We start from the raw sequence: 14,376 nt of genomic DNA, 5'->3' as shown, positions 1-14,376 counted from the left end.
TGGCAAAAATTCTTTAGAGTTGGCAGACTAAAGGAAGAATTGCTTTCCGTAAACCTTTTTCTTTTTTGGTCATTAACGGTAGTGACTTCAGGACCATCGGCTAAATTTAATCTCAGGCTGAGCCAGACTCGTCTTTTTTTTTTTTTTTTTTTTTACCTGTTTTACCCAGGATTTGTTTGTATTGCCTTTGCAACTTCTTTTTGGATTTCTAAATTACAACTCTCTCTCTGAATTATCTTATGAAAGTGGAATCAAGTGGAAACAGCTTTATATTTTGTTTTTCCCCCACGTCTTACATACAGTCCTAACATCCCTCATGGAAAACGGTTTAGGAAGGTCTTTATCATGGAGCATGTCTTCTTTTTTTAAAAAAAGATGTTCGTTCTTTATTCATGGGAGACGCAGAGGCGCAGGCAGAGGGGGAGCGGGCGCCCTGCGGTGACCCCTGCCCGATCCGGATCCGCCAACCCTGGACCCTGGGCGGCCCGTGTCGGAGCAATTTAAAGCTGCAGAATATTAAGGGAAAAAGTCACAAATGAGCAACTCTGGAAAGACGCTTGCAGTGGAGCACTGAGTGTTTTGCAAAATTCAAGTTTATGCTTTCTTTGGGGGGGGGGGGGGTCGGGCGGCGGTGTGGACGCCTCGGCAGCGTCTACACCGCGTGCTTCCGTGACGGATCACGTCGCTGGAGGCCGGCGCTCCGAGGACGCTCCGCACGGACGGCGCCTGCGGGCCTTCGGCGAGGCCGTCCCGGGCGGCGGCAGGTGCGCGGCGGGGCCCGGGTCGCGCCCCGGGTCGCGGGCCGCGGAAGATGGCTGCCCCCAGCGCCGCGGACAGTCACGTGCCCGCCCCGCCGCGCCCCCTCCCGCGCTCGCCCAGACCCCGGCCCCGCGCTCGCCGGCCGCCCGGCGGCTCCCGGGCCCGAGGCCGGTGTGCCCGCCCGCCCGCCCGGACCCCAAGCGGGCCGCGGGGTCGGGCTCCCGGAGCCGGGCACCTCCGTGGGGGCGACCTGCGGCGGGCCGCCTACTGGGCATGCGCAGGGCTCCCGTCCGGGCGCCGCCGGGCTCCGGGTTTTCCTCGGCACTCGGAGCGGCGGCGGGAGGCGGGGCCCGGGGGGGCGGCCCTGTCCCCGCCCCCTCCCCCTCCCGCCCTCCTTCCCCTCCCGCCCTCCCCTCCGCTCCTCTCCCCGCCCCGGGCTGGGGCCCCGGCGGCCGCCCCCTGGAGGCCGAGCTTGCGGCCCCGCCCCTCCGGCCCCGCCCCTCCGGCCCCGCCCCTCCGGCCCCGCCCCCTTCCCGGGCGCCGCCAACACCCGGACGAGCGGACTCCGCGGAGCCGGGCCGACGCGGGCCGCGGACTGGGCATGCTCGGCGGCCGGAGGCTCGCGCTGGCGAGTCGGAAGCGTTCGCAGCAGCGCGGCGGCGGCGGCGGCGGCGGGACGGAGCGGGACAGAGCGGGCCGGGCCGGGACAGGCAGCCGTCCCCGGGGAGCGCATCCCGCGGCGGGGCCCCGACGCCGCCCGGCCCCGGGTCTCGGTGCGCGGCGGCGGCTCGGCGAGCGCAATCCCGGCGGCGGCGGCTCCGGGGCAAGTGAGCCCGCGGCGGGGGCGGGGGCGGGGGCGGGCGGGGAGCGGGACCCGGGGCCGCGGGCGGGGGCGGGGGCGGGGGCGGCCCCGGGGCGGGGGCGGGCGCGGGGGCGGGGGCGCAGCCGGGGCCCGGCCGCGCGCTCACCTGGCGGGCACTCGGGGGGCGGGGGCGGGGGCTGCGAGGCCGCGGGGGGCGGCGGGGGCGGGGCGGGGCGGGCGGAGGGCGGCCGGCGGGGTCCCACCCCCACTCCCACGCCGCCCCCGCCCCCGCCCCCGCCCCCGCCCCCACCCCACGGCCCGGCGGCGGCGTGACAGTCGGCCCGGGGCGGGGTCGCGGCGGGGTCGCAGCCGGCCGCCCCCGGTCCCGGGCTCCCCGGCTCCCCGGCTCCCCGCGCCCCCCGCGCCCCCCGCGCCCCCCGCGCCCCCCGCGCCCGGCGCCCGTATGACAGGGGGGCCCCGCGGAGCGCCTGCGGGTCGGGGCGCCCAGGGGGCGGCGGGGTGGGCGAGGCCTGCAGGCGCCGGGGCGGCGGGGGCGGGGGCGGGGGGCGGCCTGCGCAGGGGGCTCCGCGGTCCCGCGGCCTCGGCTGGGGCAGGGCGGCGGCCTCGGGGTGGGGTGTGGGCCCCGGGCCGGGCCGAGCGGGCGTCCGGGGCAGCGTCGGGGCCGTGGCGCCCGCCCCCGGGGCAGGGGGTCGGCGCGGGGTGGGCAGGTGCGCGGGGGCGGGGCGCAGCGGCGGGAGGCGGCTCCGGAAGGGAAATTTGTCCCGGTGGACCGGAGGCCCGCAGTCCTGCCCGGTCCTGCCCCGTCCTGCCCCGTCTGCGGCGCTCAGGCTCAGGCTCGGGAAGGCGCCCGCGGGGTGTCGGGGAGGCGGAGGAGCGGACTGCTGCCCGAGGGCTCGGGGAGGTGCCGGGGCGCCCTGAGCCAGTGTCTGCAGGTGCCTGGGCCGGTGCAGGAGGAGCTGGACGGGCCGGGGTCGGAAGGTGCCTGGGCCCGTGCAGCAGGAGCTGGACGGGCTGGGGTGGGAAGGTGCCTGGGCCGGTGCAGGAGGAGCTGGACCGGCTGGGTTGGGAAGGTGCCTGGGCCTGTGCAGGAGGAGCTGGACGGGTCGGGGTCAGAAGGTGCCTGGGCCCGTGCAGGAGGAACTGGACAGGCTGCGGTCGGCAGGTGCCTGGGCCTGTGCAGGAGGAGCTGGAGGGGCTGGCGTAGGAAGGTGCCTGGGCCCGTGCAGGAGGAGCTGGATGGGCTGCGGTCAGCAGGTGCCTGGGCCCGTGCAGGAGGGGCTGGACAGGCTGGGGGTCAACAGGTGCCTGGGCCTGTGCAGGAGGGGCTGCCCCAGGTGGGGCGTTGGCAGGTGCCTGGACTCATGCAGAAGGGGCTGGATGGACTGGGGGTCAGCAGGTGCTTTGGCTCATGCAGAAGGGGCCACCCAGGCCAGGGGTTGGCAGGTGCCTGGGCCCGTGCAGAAGGGGCCGGTCAGACTGGGGGTGGGCAGGTGCCTGGGCTCATGCAGAAGGGGCCGCCCAGCCCAGGGGTCAGCAGGTGCCTTGGCCCACGCAGGAGGGGCTGGACGGGCCAGGGGTCAGCAGGTGCCTGGGCCCATGCAGGAGGGGCTGGACAGGCCGGGGGTGGGCAGGTGCACGGTCCCATGCAGAAGGGGCTGCCCCAGGGCCAGGGGTCGGCAGGTGCCTGGGCCCTGCAGAAGGGGCCACCCCGAGCCAGCTCAGCAGCTGCCAGGGCCTGTGCAGAAGGGGCTGCCCCGGACTGGGGCTCGGCAGGTGCCTGGGCCAGGCAGGGGTTGGCAGCTGCCTGGGCCTGTGCAGAAGGGGCCACACCAGGCGTCCCACGGTGGGGCTGTAGGATGCGCGGAGGAGCCTGGGCCTCAGGTCCCTGTTGTCGGGTCAGGGCTCCCAGGGAAGCCGGGGCGGCTTGGTGATTCAGCAGGTGGCAGCCTTCCAGCTCTGAAGCCCGGCCGAGCCTGCCCGCCTGTTGGAGGCTCCAGCTTCGGGGGAACCTCCCGGCGCTGCCTCCTGCCTGGAGCGGCCCGTGGCCTTACCTTGCTGCTGCTCTGCGTTTGGAGGCTCAGCGCTTTTGGTCTTCCTGGCTGTGTCTCCTCAACTAGGTGGCGTGTGCTTGAGTCTCTCCAGCCCTGTGACCTGCTGGATGGCAGGAGGTGGCCAGCTGCCACCCTGCACGGTGGAAAGCAGGACGAGTTACTCTGCAGGAATCGATGGCAGTGTGCAAAGTGGAGAAATAGGCTTTTCCTTCTGTTCTGCTTCAGAGACTAGAAATTAACATTTTTAATACAATAGTAGGATGTATTTCTGTAACTCTGCAGGGCTGGTGGTAAGCTATTTAAGACATCTGACGGCATTTTTTTTTTAAAGAAATTAATTCAAGGGATGGATTAAACTAAAATGAAGGGATGCAGTTATTAAGATAATATCTTGTTCCTTGGAGAATCCCAAGCATCTTGCACAGCGCCCGACTCGTGATGCTCCGTGAGTGCTTATTCAGCTGTCCTTTAAAAAAAAAAAAAATCCTAACAGAATCTCGTCATTAAGTTTTGGCACACTAGAAACTTTGTTTTCCTAACTTGGAATTGCCTGTGTTGACTACAGGCATTCAGTTTTAGCTCGAAAACTGAATCTTTTTACCTTTTTGTTTTCCGGGTTAAGTCCCTTAATTTTCATATGGTGGCAGGTCCTGTATTCAGCTGGAAAAGAAAGCCCAGGCACATGCTTTGCTCACACGTCATGAAAATCTAAAAGGACTCCTACATACAGCGATCCTACGTTTCTTTAAAAAGCTGAAACATACTCTTGTTGTACATCAAATGTGCTCGGTCTCTATACAGAGCATTTCAGGAAGACTCTAGCACTCCTAGACCTTTGCCATCCCGTGAAAAGTGCTGCAGTGGAAAAGACAAAACCATGTTTGGGGAACAAAAACCCTGGATTGTTTGCACGGGGGGGGATAAGCTCCCCTGTCTGGGGGAGGCATGAGTGTCGGGCCAGCTCATGCCTATGCATCGTTTTAACTTTGTTCTTCTCCTCCTTCCTCCAGTTGTTCATCTGTTTCTTCTTTCCCTAAAGACATACTTTCCTGGCATGGGCTTGCTTGCTTAGAGCTGCTGCCAGAAAGATCTTTTGCATTTTCTCACATAAATTCAATCAGCGGTGATTTTTTTTTGACTGTCCCCACGCTGTGGAAACCACTCTGTGTGGTGAACTGTTCCATGGTCCTTGGAAAAAGCTGTGTGCCCCTGAGGGGGTGTGACAGGTCATGGATGGCTTTTTCTTTGCCTTTTTTTTTTTTTTTTTTAATGGTGGCAATAACCAGTCTTTTGGAAGAACTGTTAGGGCATGCCTGTTGCTAAAGGCTTTGGCCTTTGTGTCAGAGGGCCTTGGTCAGGAGTACAAATGGTCGTTTGTTGTCTCTGCCCACATTCTGGGCATTGTGGCTGTAAAGTTTGTCACTTGGTAAGCTAGTCTGACCCCAGATGATGTGCCCATCTGCATGTGGGAGCTGGGCAGCAGAGTGGGATGCAGGGGCGGGGAGGGTGAGGAAAGGGGAAGAGAAGGTTAAGGGCCAGGAAGGGCTTGGTTTCATAAGGGACTTCTGGTTTCAGTGAAGCAGAATAGAATGCTGGCCAGCGAGTATGGCTCAGTCCCTGTGGAAGAGCTCTGCTCCCTTCCCGAGGCTTTCCCCCCTGCTCCCCCCCACCCCCCAACAGGCACAGATACAGAGAGACCCACACCCACCTGTAGACACAGGCACAGACAGGCGCACGGAGAAGGAGCCGGAGTCTCAGCTCTGTTTAAATGCTAATACGTCAAGGTGGGAAAATGCAGTGCTCAGTAGCAGGTTGTGTTCTGGGGCCTGAATTCACCGGAGCTTGTGTGTCAGAACGGTCCCCCTCGGTCTCCGAGTGCTGAAGGGACCTGGAAAGTCCTGGGGGCTTCCCCTGAAGCAGCTCCTGCGTGCAAATGCAGGCCAGTGGACCGTCGAGCCGCTTGGGTGCCTTTTACCTCTTAGACGTGAGGTGCTGAGAGTTGGCCTCCGTTGTTGGCGCAGGATCCCCCCCTGTGCAAAGCCCCGTTCTGGTTTGATTTTTTCCGCTTAGTTTCTACTCCGTTTCTTCTCCCCGCCGCCAGAGGCGCCACCTCTCCCAGGTTGCAGGTGTCCTTGGGTGTGTCTGCGTCCCTGTTAAAGATGGTGTTTGTGCGTGTGAGTCTTCAGCTTACGCAAGTGGTGCTGTGCTGCAGGTCGCACCGGGTTTCCATTTCATCCAGCATCCCAGTGTTCATCCCGGGAGTCTGCAGCCATGTATAAAAGCGGGGAGAACTTTCCAGGACTTGGGGAGCTGTGTCCGTGTAGGCGCGATCTCGTGCGTTGCTCTGGTTCTTGTGCTGGGCCGCCGTGCGTGCACGAGCTTGATCACCCCTTTTCCTGTCGAGGGACACTTGGCTCGCCTCGGCCGCGCAGAGCTGGGATGAGCGTCCTGTGTGCCTTCTTCTCCAGGTGGATGCGGGACCGTCTCTAGCGCAGCGGTGTGCAGCCCAGTGGCAGCCGCATCGCCTGGTACCTGCTAGGAAACGTGGATTCTCGGGCCCCAACCTCGACCTGGCTCAGAAACCCTGGGGGCAGACCCCGATTGTCTGGGGATTGTGACAGTGGGGACACTTGGACACCGTCCCGTGAGGGCATGTGCCCGGAAGTGGAACACCTGGGCGGAAGGAAGCAGCACGCCTGTTTTCACTAGAGGCCGCCGGCCCGGCCTCCGCGGGGGTGCGTGGAGGGCTGATGCCCCGCATCCCGCGAGGGTGTGTGACTTCTCAGTGCGTGTGAGCATCTCCTAGTCCCCAGAGCCTCTGACCCCGCTGTGGGCCGTTTCTTGCGGGGCTGACTTGCACTTGCTACTTGCATGTTCTACGTGTTAATCCGTCCTGCCGTCTGTCAGTCACCTTTTGTCCATGGTCACTTTCCGAAGTATGTGTTTCGACAGAGCCCATTACGTTTTGCCTTATGTTGCGCTTCAGGGATCTGGCGATGATCTTCCTTATTACCTGGGGCTCACGGGGATGCACCCGTTTTCCTCCATCAGCTCCATACTCCTGTTTTTCACAGTGAGGGCTTTACCCGTGTGGGGTTTATCTTCACACGTGGTGTCAAGCGGGGATCCGGTGCCGTTTCTTCCTTTCCGTTTTGTGAGCCAGTTTTTCCCACATCACTAAGTCATGTACGACTATGAGCCACATCTCTCATACTCGGGGTTCCCATGTGCACACACGTGCCTCTTTTTAAAACTCAATAGAATCGTAATTTGTGTTTGGTAACTACATCCGTTCTGAGTGTACAAGTTGATGGACTCCAACAGATGTACGCACTTGGGAGCCAGCACAGTGAAGATACCGAGCCTTTCCAGCGCCCCGACCTTCCGTCCCCGCTGTGTCCCCAGACCTGGGCAGCCCCCAGTGTGCTCTCTGCCACTGTGCAGTCGTGGTTGCATTTTTAGAACTTTAAGTGAAACCACAGGGTATGGTACTGTTTAGTCTCTGGCTCCTTTCACTCAGGATACTGACTTTTTAAATCTTTGCTTTTTTTTAAAAGATTTTATGTATTTATTCATGAGAGAGACACAGAGAGAGGCAGAGACACAGGCAGAGGGAGAAGCAGGCTCTGTGCGGGGAGCCCGACGCGGGACTCAATCCCGGGACCCCAGGATCACACTCTGGGCTGAAGGCAGACGCTCAACCCCTGAGCCACCCAGGGATTCCTGGTGCCCCTGAATCTTTGTTTAAATTGTGAGAAAGTAGGGGCACCTGGGTCATTCTATCCATGAACATGGTTATCTCATCTCTTACAAATTACTTTTTAACAGAATTCAAGGTTTTCTGTCATGGTGATGGTGGTTTTTGTTGTTTGCAAAGGTGTTGCTCTGAGGGTAGTTCCTTCCGTCTTAACCTTTCAGGTGGGCAGAGTCCAGGCTTTGGGGGCAGATCCTTCTCTATTCAGCAGCCTTGAGTGACTGCCCCGTGGTTACTGTCTGGAGCCCAGCAGCCTCCCCGGGCCCTGGGGGATCAGGTGAGGGCGAGGGACCTGCAGATTGTGAAACAGCTGCAGTTCAGCGGCTGTTGGGTTAGAGCTCCCCTGATGCTGGCTTTAAATAGCTGCACACTTCAGTCCTGCTTCCTAGCGATTGGTAACAAAGGCGTGTCAGGAGAGCGAAGTGAATCAGCCGACCGTTGAACCGTGGGACCCCCGGTTCATCTACGTCTACGCCGGCAAGGCCGGGCTTCCACCCAGTTTTGTGGGGTTTCACGGAGAGTATGGTACCTTCCAAGACTCCGGCAGTCCCGTGGGGGAGAGCCGTTAGAGAACTCCGTGATATAGACGGTATATAGCGGGTCAAGTGGTGTGTCCCGGGAGTTGGGAGAAGGGAGGTGTGCTGCTCTGTGAGTCGCGCCCTGGCTTGGGTAGAACCAGAGCAGAGACAGGAGGAGGGAGACCCCACGTGCGTTAGCATTTCTGCCCGGGCTGGGAGGGCCTAGTGGGTTCAACCCCACGGCAGTGAGTTTTGTGCCTAAATGTAAGTGTCGCAGTCATTGCTTTGGGAAACATGGTAGCAAGTGGCGGACAGATGCTCGGCTGGCCAGCAGCCGTGTGTTGTGTGGCGCGGTGGCTCAGAGCGCTGGGCAGAGCCCGAGTGTGTGTGTTCAGGGCTTGGCCTTACTGTTCAGGACCCGTGGGACCTTAGGCATGTTATGGAAACCTGCCGTGCCTCAGTTTCCCTGACCCTCACTGTCAGGTGTGGTAACTGCAGCTAACCTCACGGTGTCCTCGTGAGGACCACATAGGTAACGTCCGTCAGGTGCTTAGTGCCCAGCACAAGTTAATCACAATATAAATGTCACTCTTGTACTCTTGTGTCTCCTTCTGTTACTGTTTGTCGTGTTCCTTCTGTATCTCCTTGATGTGTACCAGGCCTTATGTCCAGAGCTGGGTGGCTTTTGTCCAGAAAGACCTGTGGGAGCCACAGTTCTGTAGGGTGGACTTCCTCTGCTTGTTGCCAGGCTTGCGCAGGGCGCGCGGGTTGTAGACTGCATGAATAGCCCTCGAGGGGTCGTGGGGCCCCGTGCCATCCCGCTGGGGCCCACGCGTCCTCCATCAGGGCTGTGGAACGAGCGCATGGACGTCGGGGCTCAGGCAGGAAGCTCAGCAGACCTTCTGGCCAAGGCGTATTCATCGTAGGGATTCATGTGGCCAGAGACCGCCTGAGCCCCTGACCGTTGGGACAGTTGTGTGAGGTGGAGAGTATTTGCATTCCCTTTTCGGACCTGGGGACGGTGGGGCACAGGTCATTTGCCCAACAGCGTAGGAAGAAGCCCTGAGGGATCGTCCTGTTTGGGGCCTCTGCCGGTTGGTAGGACCAGGTGGGACCGGGTTCAGACACCGCAGGTATTGGCCACACCGCGCGCCTCCTGCTCTCTAGGCCGGCAAGGGGGAGGGGCGGACCAGCGCGGAGCCAGCGGTCGTGTCCGGGCCCAGGTTCTGAACTTGGGGATTTCCAGGGTGGAGGGAGAACTGGGGAGGGCAGTTCAAGACCCTGTAGCAGCATGAAGTGCCTGTCCCATCTGGGGAGGTGCCCTGCGTGTTGGGTAGGGTTTGCCTCGCTCTGCCCTCGGCAGGGGAGGCTTTGTCCCGTCCTTTCTCCCCGAGGAAAGGTTGGGGTGCAGGGAAGAGAGCCACGCATGAGGACATGTCGTGGCTGAGGACACATCGTGGCGGTGGCGAGCCCGAGCAGCCTCTCCTCCGGCCTCACTGTAGTAGGAAGCCGTGGTATGAAGGCCCTTTAAGAAAAGGAGGAGAAAGCAGGGGCTGTGTCCCATGCAGGGTCCACATGTGGGAAGCCCTTGGGGAGGAGTGACGGCGTTTTTATGGCAAAAGTTTTCCGGTTTGCAACCGAATCTACATTTTCCTCCTTGGGAACAGCGTTATGCATAAGACTATGAAGTGAGAAATTTTTAGATTTGAAAGACTTTTTAGGACATTAGAACTTAGATTCTAACTCAGAGGAAAACACACCAGTTAATGGTATTTAGGAAGGGGACTCTTCCCTGTGCTAGTTGTGGGGCCACCCCTGACCCCGCAGCTGGGGTGTTGCTTGGGGAGGGGACGTGACTGGCAGGTTGGGGATGGCCAGGGGAGCGCCGGGAGCCCCTACGAGAAGTGGCCGGATGCCCGGGTCTGGCCTTCTCGCAGCCTGGGGTTCACAGTGGCAGTAAATGGGCGTCGAGGGGCTGCAGTGGGCAGGAACCTCGTTCAGCCTCGAAAGGCACGGAGGTGAGACAGATGGGGTCTGGGCTCTCGGAGGGGAGGCTGGCAGGGGGACATACGGGCACAGGTGAGTGCCCGGCCAGGTGGTGCCTGCAGCCTGGTGCCTGCATGTGCAGCCCCCTGGGGCCAGGGGTGGGAGGCTGCGCCAGGGGTGCCAGCACATGGGGGAAGGACAGTGAGATGGTACTGGAATGGTGCTGTTTGGTCTGGTCTTTCCTCCCTTGCTCCCGGGGCTTCCAGGTGGACAGCAGAGGGGACTCTCGGGGGCGCCTGCTGTGCGTGGTCAGATGGCGAAGGGGAACCGGAATCGCACTGTGCCCGGAAACCGTGTGGGAAGTCCGAGCGGGCACTCCATGGTTTGTCTTTAAAAAAGGTGGCTAAGGTTTAGTACCTCCTGGAACGTAAAACCTGGAGGAGATGAATGGCTTTCTATTTTTAAGGTAAATCAGTGTTTTAAAGAAAGATTCTTTATCAGAAACAAGATTTTATTTTATTTGCCCACAATCTTTGGCAAAGTTCTAAATTCCAAAGTCAGTTTGTTTGCAGTGGTTTGCATTTCTCACTTAGGCTGTCCTCCCCTCGCCTCTCCGCCTCCCCGTTCCCCGGCAGCCCAGGCCCTGCTGCATAGCTGTACAGACCCCTGCACGCCCGGCACCTGTGCCAGAGCCCGGGCCTTGAGCTTGGGCAGCTCGCTCCTCTGTGCGTGGTTTCGGAGCCGGTCAGCTGGTCCTAGATTGCACGAGCCCCGGGTCACCCGTTGTTATCATCTTGTTTGTAGAAAAGAATCTTGTTTCAGGGTGTTTTCCCCCGAAATAAAAGCCGTGTGTCTGGACCACGCTCCTGAGCGGCCACGGCCACGAGTGCTTGTGCTTGTAGTTTCGAGGTTGTTAAAGGTACAGGGTGGGGGCTGTCTGGTCGTTCAGAGTCCGTGACCTGTCTCAGACCGTGGGTGGGGTGGGGACTCCTCCCAGGCCGGGTGGGGGTGCTGGGGACCGAGCTCTCTGGGGTCACGAGGTCGGGGATGGTGAGGAAGGAGCACAAGCATCCTGCGGGCAAGGTGGAGGATGGGGTTCCTCTAGACTGCTCCTGGAGGAGGGGGGAGAGCTGGCCGGGGTCCCCCCTCCCAGCAGTGGGGGCGGCAGGGGAGGCCAGGGAAGTGGCTGAGGGGAGCGCAGGGGTACAACGGGAAGGGGCGCTGGGCAGAGAGCTTTCCACTCTCATGACCCTTGGCGGCGGGGGAGAGGATTGGGGGGGGGGTGCTGTGGTGTGTGTGTGTGGGTGGGGGGCATGGGGGCGGGTGTGCGCGGCAGCAGAGGAAGCCGAGTGGGTTCCTTCTGCAGAGCTCGGGCTGGTGGAGGTGGTGGGGGAGCCAGTGGCCTGGGGGTGGAGGGGGGAGCAGGGGTGTGGTGAAGTGGTGAGGGCAGTCAGTGGCCTGGGGGGTGGAGGTGGTGGTGGTGGTGGTGGTGGAGCAGGGGAGCTGGTACCCTGAGGAGGGAGGGGGGAGCGGGGGGGGGGTGGAGGTTGGGGGGAGCCGGCGGCCTGCTGTGCTGGAGCCCAGGCCCTGGGACCCGAAGGCCAGGGAGAGAACCTGGCCTGTGCGAGAACCCGCAGCCTTCGTTGGGCTGAGCTCGAGTCCCTTCCTCGGTGAGGTCACCGGGGACGGCACCTGTGGGGGCACGTGTCCCTGGCTGCGCACGCACCGTGAGTGTGCAAACCCCCTGAGCCACCGTGAGCTGGTGCCAGACGGGGGTCCTCTCCGTAACCAGAAGCGGGAGGGCGAGGACCCCGAGCCAGCCTGGAGTTTGCCCGTGGGTGGGGGTGCCCGACGGGGCAGTGGATCTGGGGGGCACTGGCTGTCCCGCATGCGATGGGAATAGAGGCGCCTGCATCGCGGGGTGGTCAAGTGGGTCCCCCGTGTGTGGCTGCGGCAGTGCAGGCAGCTGTCCTGGGACGCGGTGGCGGCGGGCGACCCGGAGAGTCCCCTGTGACGGAGGGAGCCCCTGTGAGGAGCGGGTGGTGTGGACCATTCCCTGGACGGTGGGGGCCGAGCGGCGCTCGGAGCCGCTGTGCCGGGACTGGCATCCGCGCCCAGCCTGGTGGCCACTGCTCTGACCACGGGGCCTGTTGTCCTGCTCGTGTCTATGGCGCTCATCCCAGAGCCTGTCCCAGAGCCTGTCCTGGCCCCGCTCGTTTGCTTTCTCTGCCCTAAGGTCCGTGTCGTCGTCAGGTGGCTTCCTCTTGGGCCGAAGCCTTGAGAATCCTTGCGGCCACCTGACGTTGGGCGAGGCTGAGGGCAGGTGGTGGCCCGGCGTCCGCCCACTCGGGCCCTCCAGGGAGGGGGTGGCACCCGGTAACCCCGCCGCACCTGGGCCGCCTCGCCTGGGCCGCCTTGCGGCTGCGCTGCCCTTTGCGGCGGGCGTGTGACGTTGGCCTGGCCGCTGCCTGTGTCGCGACAGCCGAGTGACTGGAGAGAGGCCGCGGGGTTAGGGGTTTCCACGGCGCCCTCGGCGACAGCCGCTTTGCCTCTGAGTTTAGAGCCCCCGGCAGGCCGGGGGAGCCCACGGCTTGAGCCCCGTTGCCGTCGGCACGGGTTTCATGAAGCCGCTGGAAGCAGCCACACCTTGGGGTGTGTGCGTTCTCGTGGGGTGTCTGACGCGTCCGCTAAATTCACCGCGAAGATCTCTGAAAGGTCCTTTTTAAAGAAAGTTAAAGTGTCTGCTGGAGGGTGTTTGTTCCTGCCTGTCCCCTGTTGGAGGGACTGATGGAGGGCCCCTCAGGGGAGGCGGTGCACGCCGGGGTCTGGTGGGTACAGGGGACTCGACAGGGCCTGTTGCTCCCCCGAGGACGCAGGGGCAGAGTGACGGCGGCATCCTGGAGGGCCCGCCGCTGCCAGGGAGAAGGGGCGGGTGGGATGCCCAGTGTGGCTCGTCCCGGGGGGCCACGGGGACGGTGAACCCTGTGCTGGATGGTGCAAAAGTTAGGTGTGCAGGGCACGCTTAGGCCTTGGGCTGTTGGTGTCAGAGCTCCGCTTGAGATTCCTCTGCGCTAGCTAGGAGGGCCCGTAGTTTACGCCAGTGATAGGGTTCACGACGGCTGTCCTTCAAGGTGAGTATGTGGAGGGTAGCTTTTTTTTTTTTTCAAAGATTTATCTGGGGGAGAGAGCGTGTGGGCACAAGCGGGGAGGGGCAGGGGGAGATGCAGATGCCCCGCTGAGCAGGGAGCCCGATGCAGGACTCGAGCCCGGAAGCCCGGCGTCCGGCCCTAGACTGAAGGCCCCGGGGAGGGTGACCTTTGGGAGGGCTGGCACGGGTACGCACCTACGAGTAGATGGAGCTGTTCGGGTTTGCCCCAGAGCGGTGCCACAGCCGACGAACGTCCACGCCGGGAATGCCAGGCAGCCAGTGAAAATGTTACCTAGAAGGATGATCCTATAGAAAGTTGTCCTATAAAGTTGTCACGTGCAGGAAGGTACGTGGCCCCTCTGTGGACAGTCCAGGCTGGCGGCTCCTCCGGCCAGTGCCCCCGGGTGCCCCTGGCGCCGTGTGTCCCTCAGCAGGCCTGTGGTGTGCTGGGGACGAAGCTAAGTGCCACTCACTTTCTCAGAGTGCCCACGTTCTCGCGGGGGGACTGTGCAGAGAAGGGCTCCCGGCAGGCAGCTTGGCCCTGGGAAGCCCCATCCCCGTCTCCCTTTACCTGTGAGTCCCTGACCTGACGCTGGTTTCCTAGAGGTCGGGAGGGCGTCCCGGAGGTGTCTTCCCCGCAGCCTTCTCGTCTCCCCGCACGGTGCAAGGCTCCGCGGGGGGGAAGGGCTGGCGGTGTGTGGTTCTGGGGTGGGGCTCCTGGGGAAGGGCTCCTGTCCCTGGCACCACTCTCAGGCTTGCGTCCGTCGAGCCCCCGCCCCTGACGTCCTCTCGTCTGCAGTGTTTGCAGCCACGGGGAGCACGATACCCCCTTGGAAGTCACTGGTCTGGATCCCTTCTCGAAGCCTGGCGGGGTCTGGATCCCGGTCCAGGTGGCACCTTTTTCAAGGGGTGACAGCGTGGCCCCTCCGGTCGCTGTAGGATGGCTCTTCCACACAGAGGGGGGCTAAAAACCAGTGTGCACTTCCCATCGCTGGCGGTGTAGACCACGGAGGATGGGAAGGTGCGGGGCCTGCTCCCGGGGGTGGTCCCCCGGGGAGGGCAGCCCGCGGGGAACCTCAGGACGGACCTCAGGACGCCGCAGGTGGTGGCCTGCTGAGCGCTCAGGGGCGCGGGCTGTGCGAGGGCGGGTGGGTGCTGGGGTGGGTGCGCGCCCGGGCAGGGAGGCTGTCGAAGGCTGCTCCACCTTTGCCTTCTAGCCTGGGTTTGGTTTCCCTTTAGAAAACCCTCTCCCGCCTTCTCCCCGCCCTCCCCTCCTTTTTGTCTTTCTCCCCCATTTAGAAAACACGTAAGCAAACAGAACGTCATTCAGAGTCCCA

The 14,376-nt window shown here is 62.5% G+C and overlaps 2 protein-coding genes across 4 annotated transcripts in view; one reads left to right on the top strand and one right to left on the bottom strand.

Annotated features, from left to right (window-relative positions):
• Positions 1-677: 677 nt before the first annotated feature.
• Positions 678-14,376, bottom strand: part of LOC121475732 (proline-rich protein 36-like) — a 38,708-nt gene continuing 25,009 nt past the window's right edge. Inside the window, exons 9-15 of the mRNA XM_041729273.1 lie at positions 13,513-13,639; positions 11,584-12,442; positions 11,340-11,402; positions 3,220-3,392; positions 2,043-2,593; positions 1,308-1,575; positions 678-1,083 (exon numbers count right to left, since the gene is read on the bottom strand). Coding sequence (XP_041585207.1) covers positions 678-1,083; positions 1,308-1,575; positions 2,043-2,593; positions 3,220-3,392; positions 11,340-11,402; positions 11,584-12,442; positions 13,513-13,639 — 2,447 coding nt within the window. The remainder of the gene's footprint in view (positions 1,084-1,307; positions 1,576-2,042; positions 2,594-3,219; positions 3,393-11,339; positions 11,403-11,583; positions 12,443-13,512; positions 13,640-14,376) is intronic.
• Positions 1,378-14,376, top strand: part of SGMS1 (sphingomyelin synthase 1) — a 245,197-nt gene continuing 232,198 nt past the window's right edge. For all 3 annotated transcript variants that reach the window (XM_041728684.1, XM_041728685.1, XM_041728687.1), the window contains exon 1: positions 1,378-1,586. The gene's annotated coding sequence lies outside the window, so the exon portion shown is untranslated. The remainder of the gene's footprint in view (positions 1,587-14,376) is intronic.

This window comes from Vulpes lagopus, chromosome 14 (genome assembly GCF_018345385.1).
Source record: "Vulpes lagopus strain Blue_001 chromosome 14, ASM1834538v1, whole genome shotgun sequence".
In the NCBI taxonomy this organism is placed as follows: domain Eukaryota; kingdom Metazoa; phylum Chordata; class Mammalia; order Carnivora; family Canidae; genus Vulpes; species Vulpes lagopus.
Note: the sequence above shows the minus strand (reverse complement) of the source record. Positions and strands in the feature narration are given on the sequence as shown.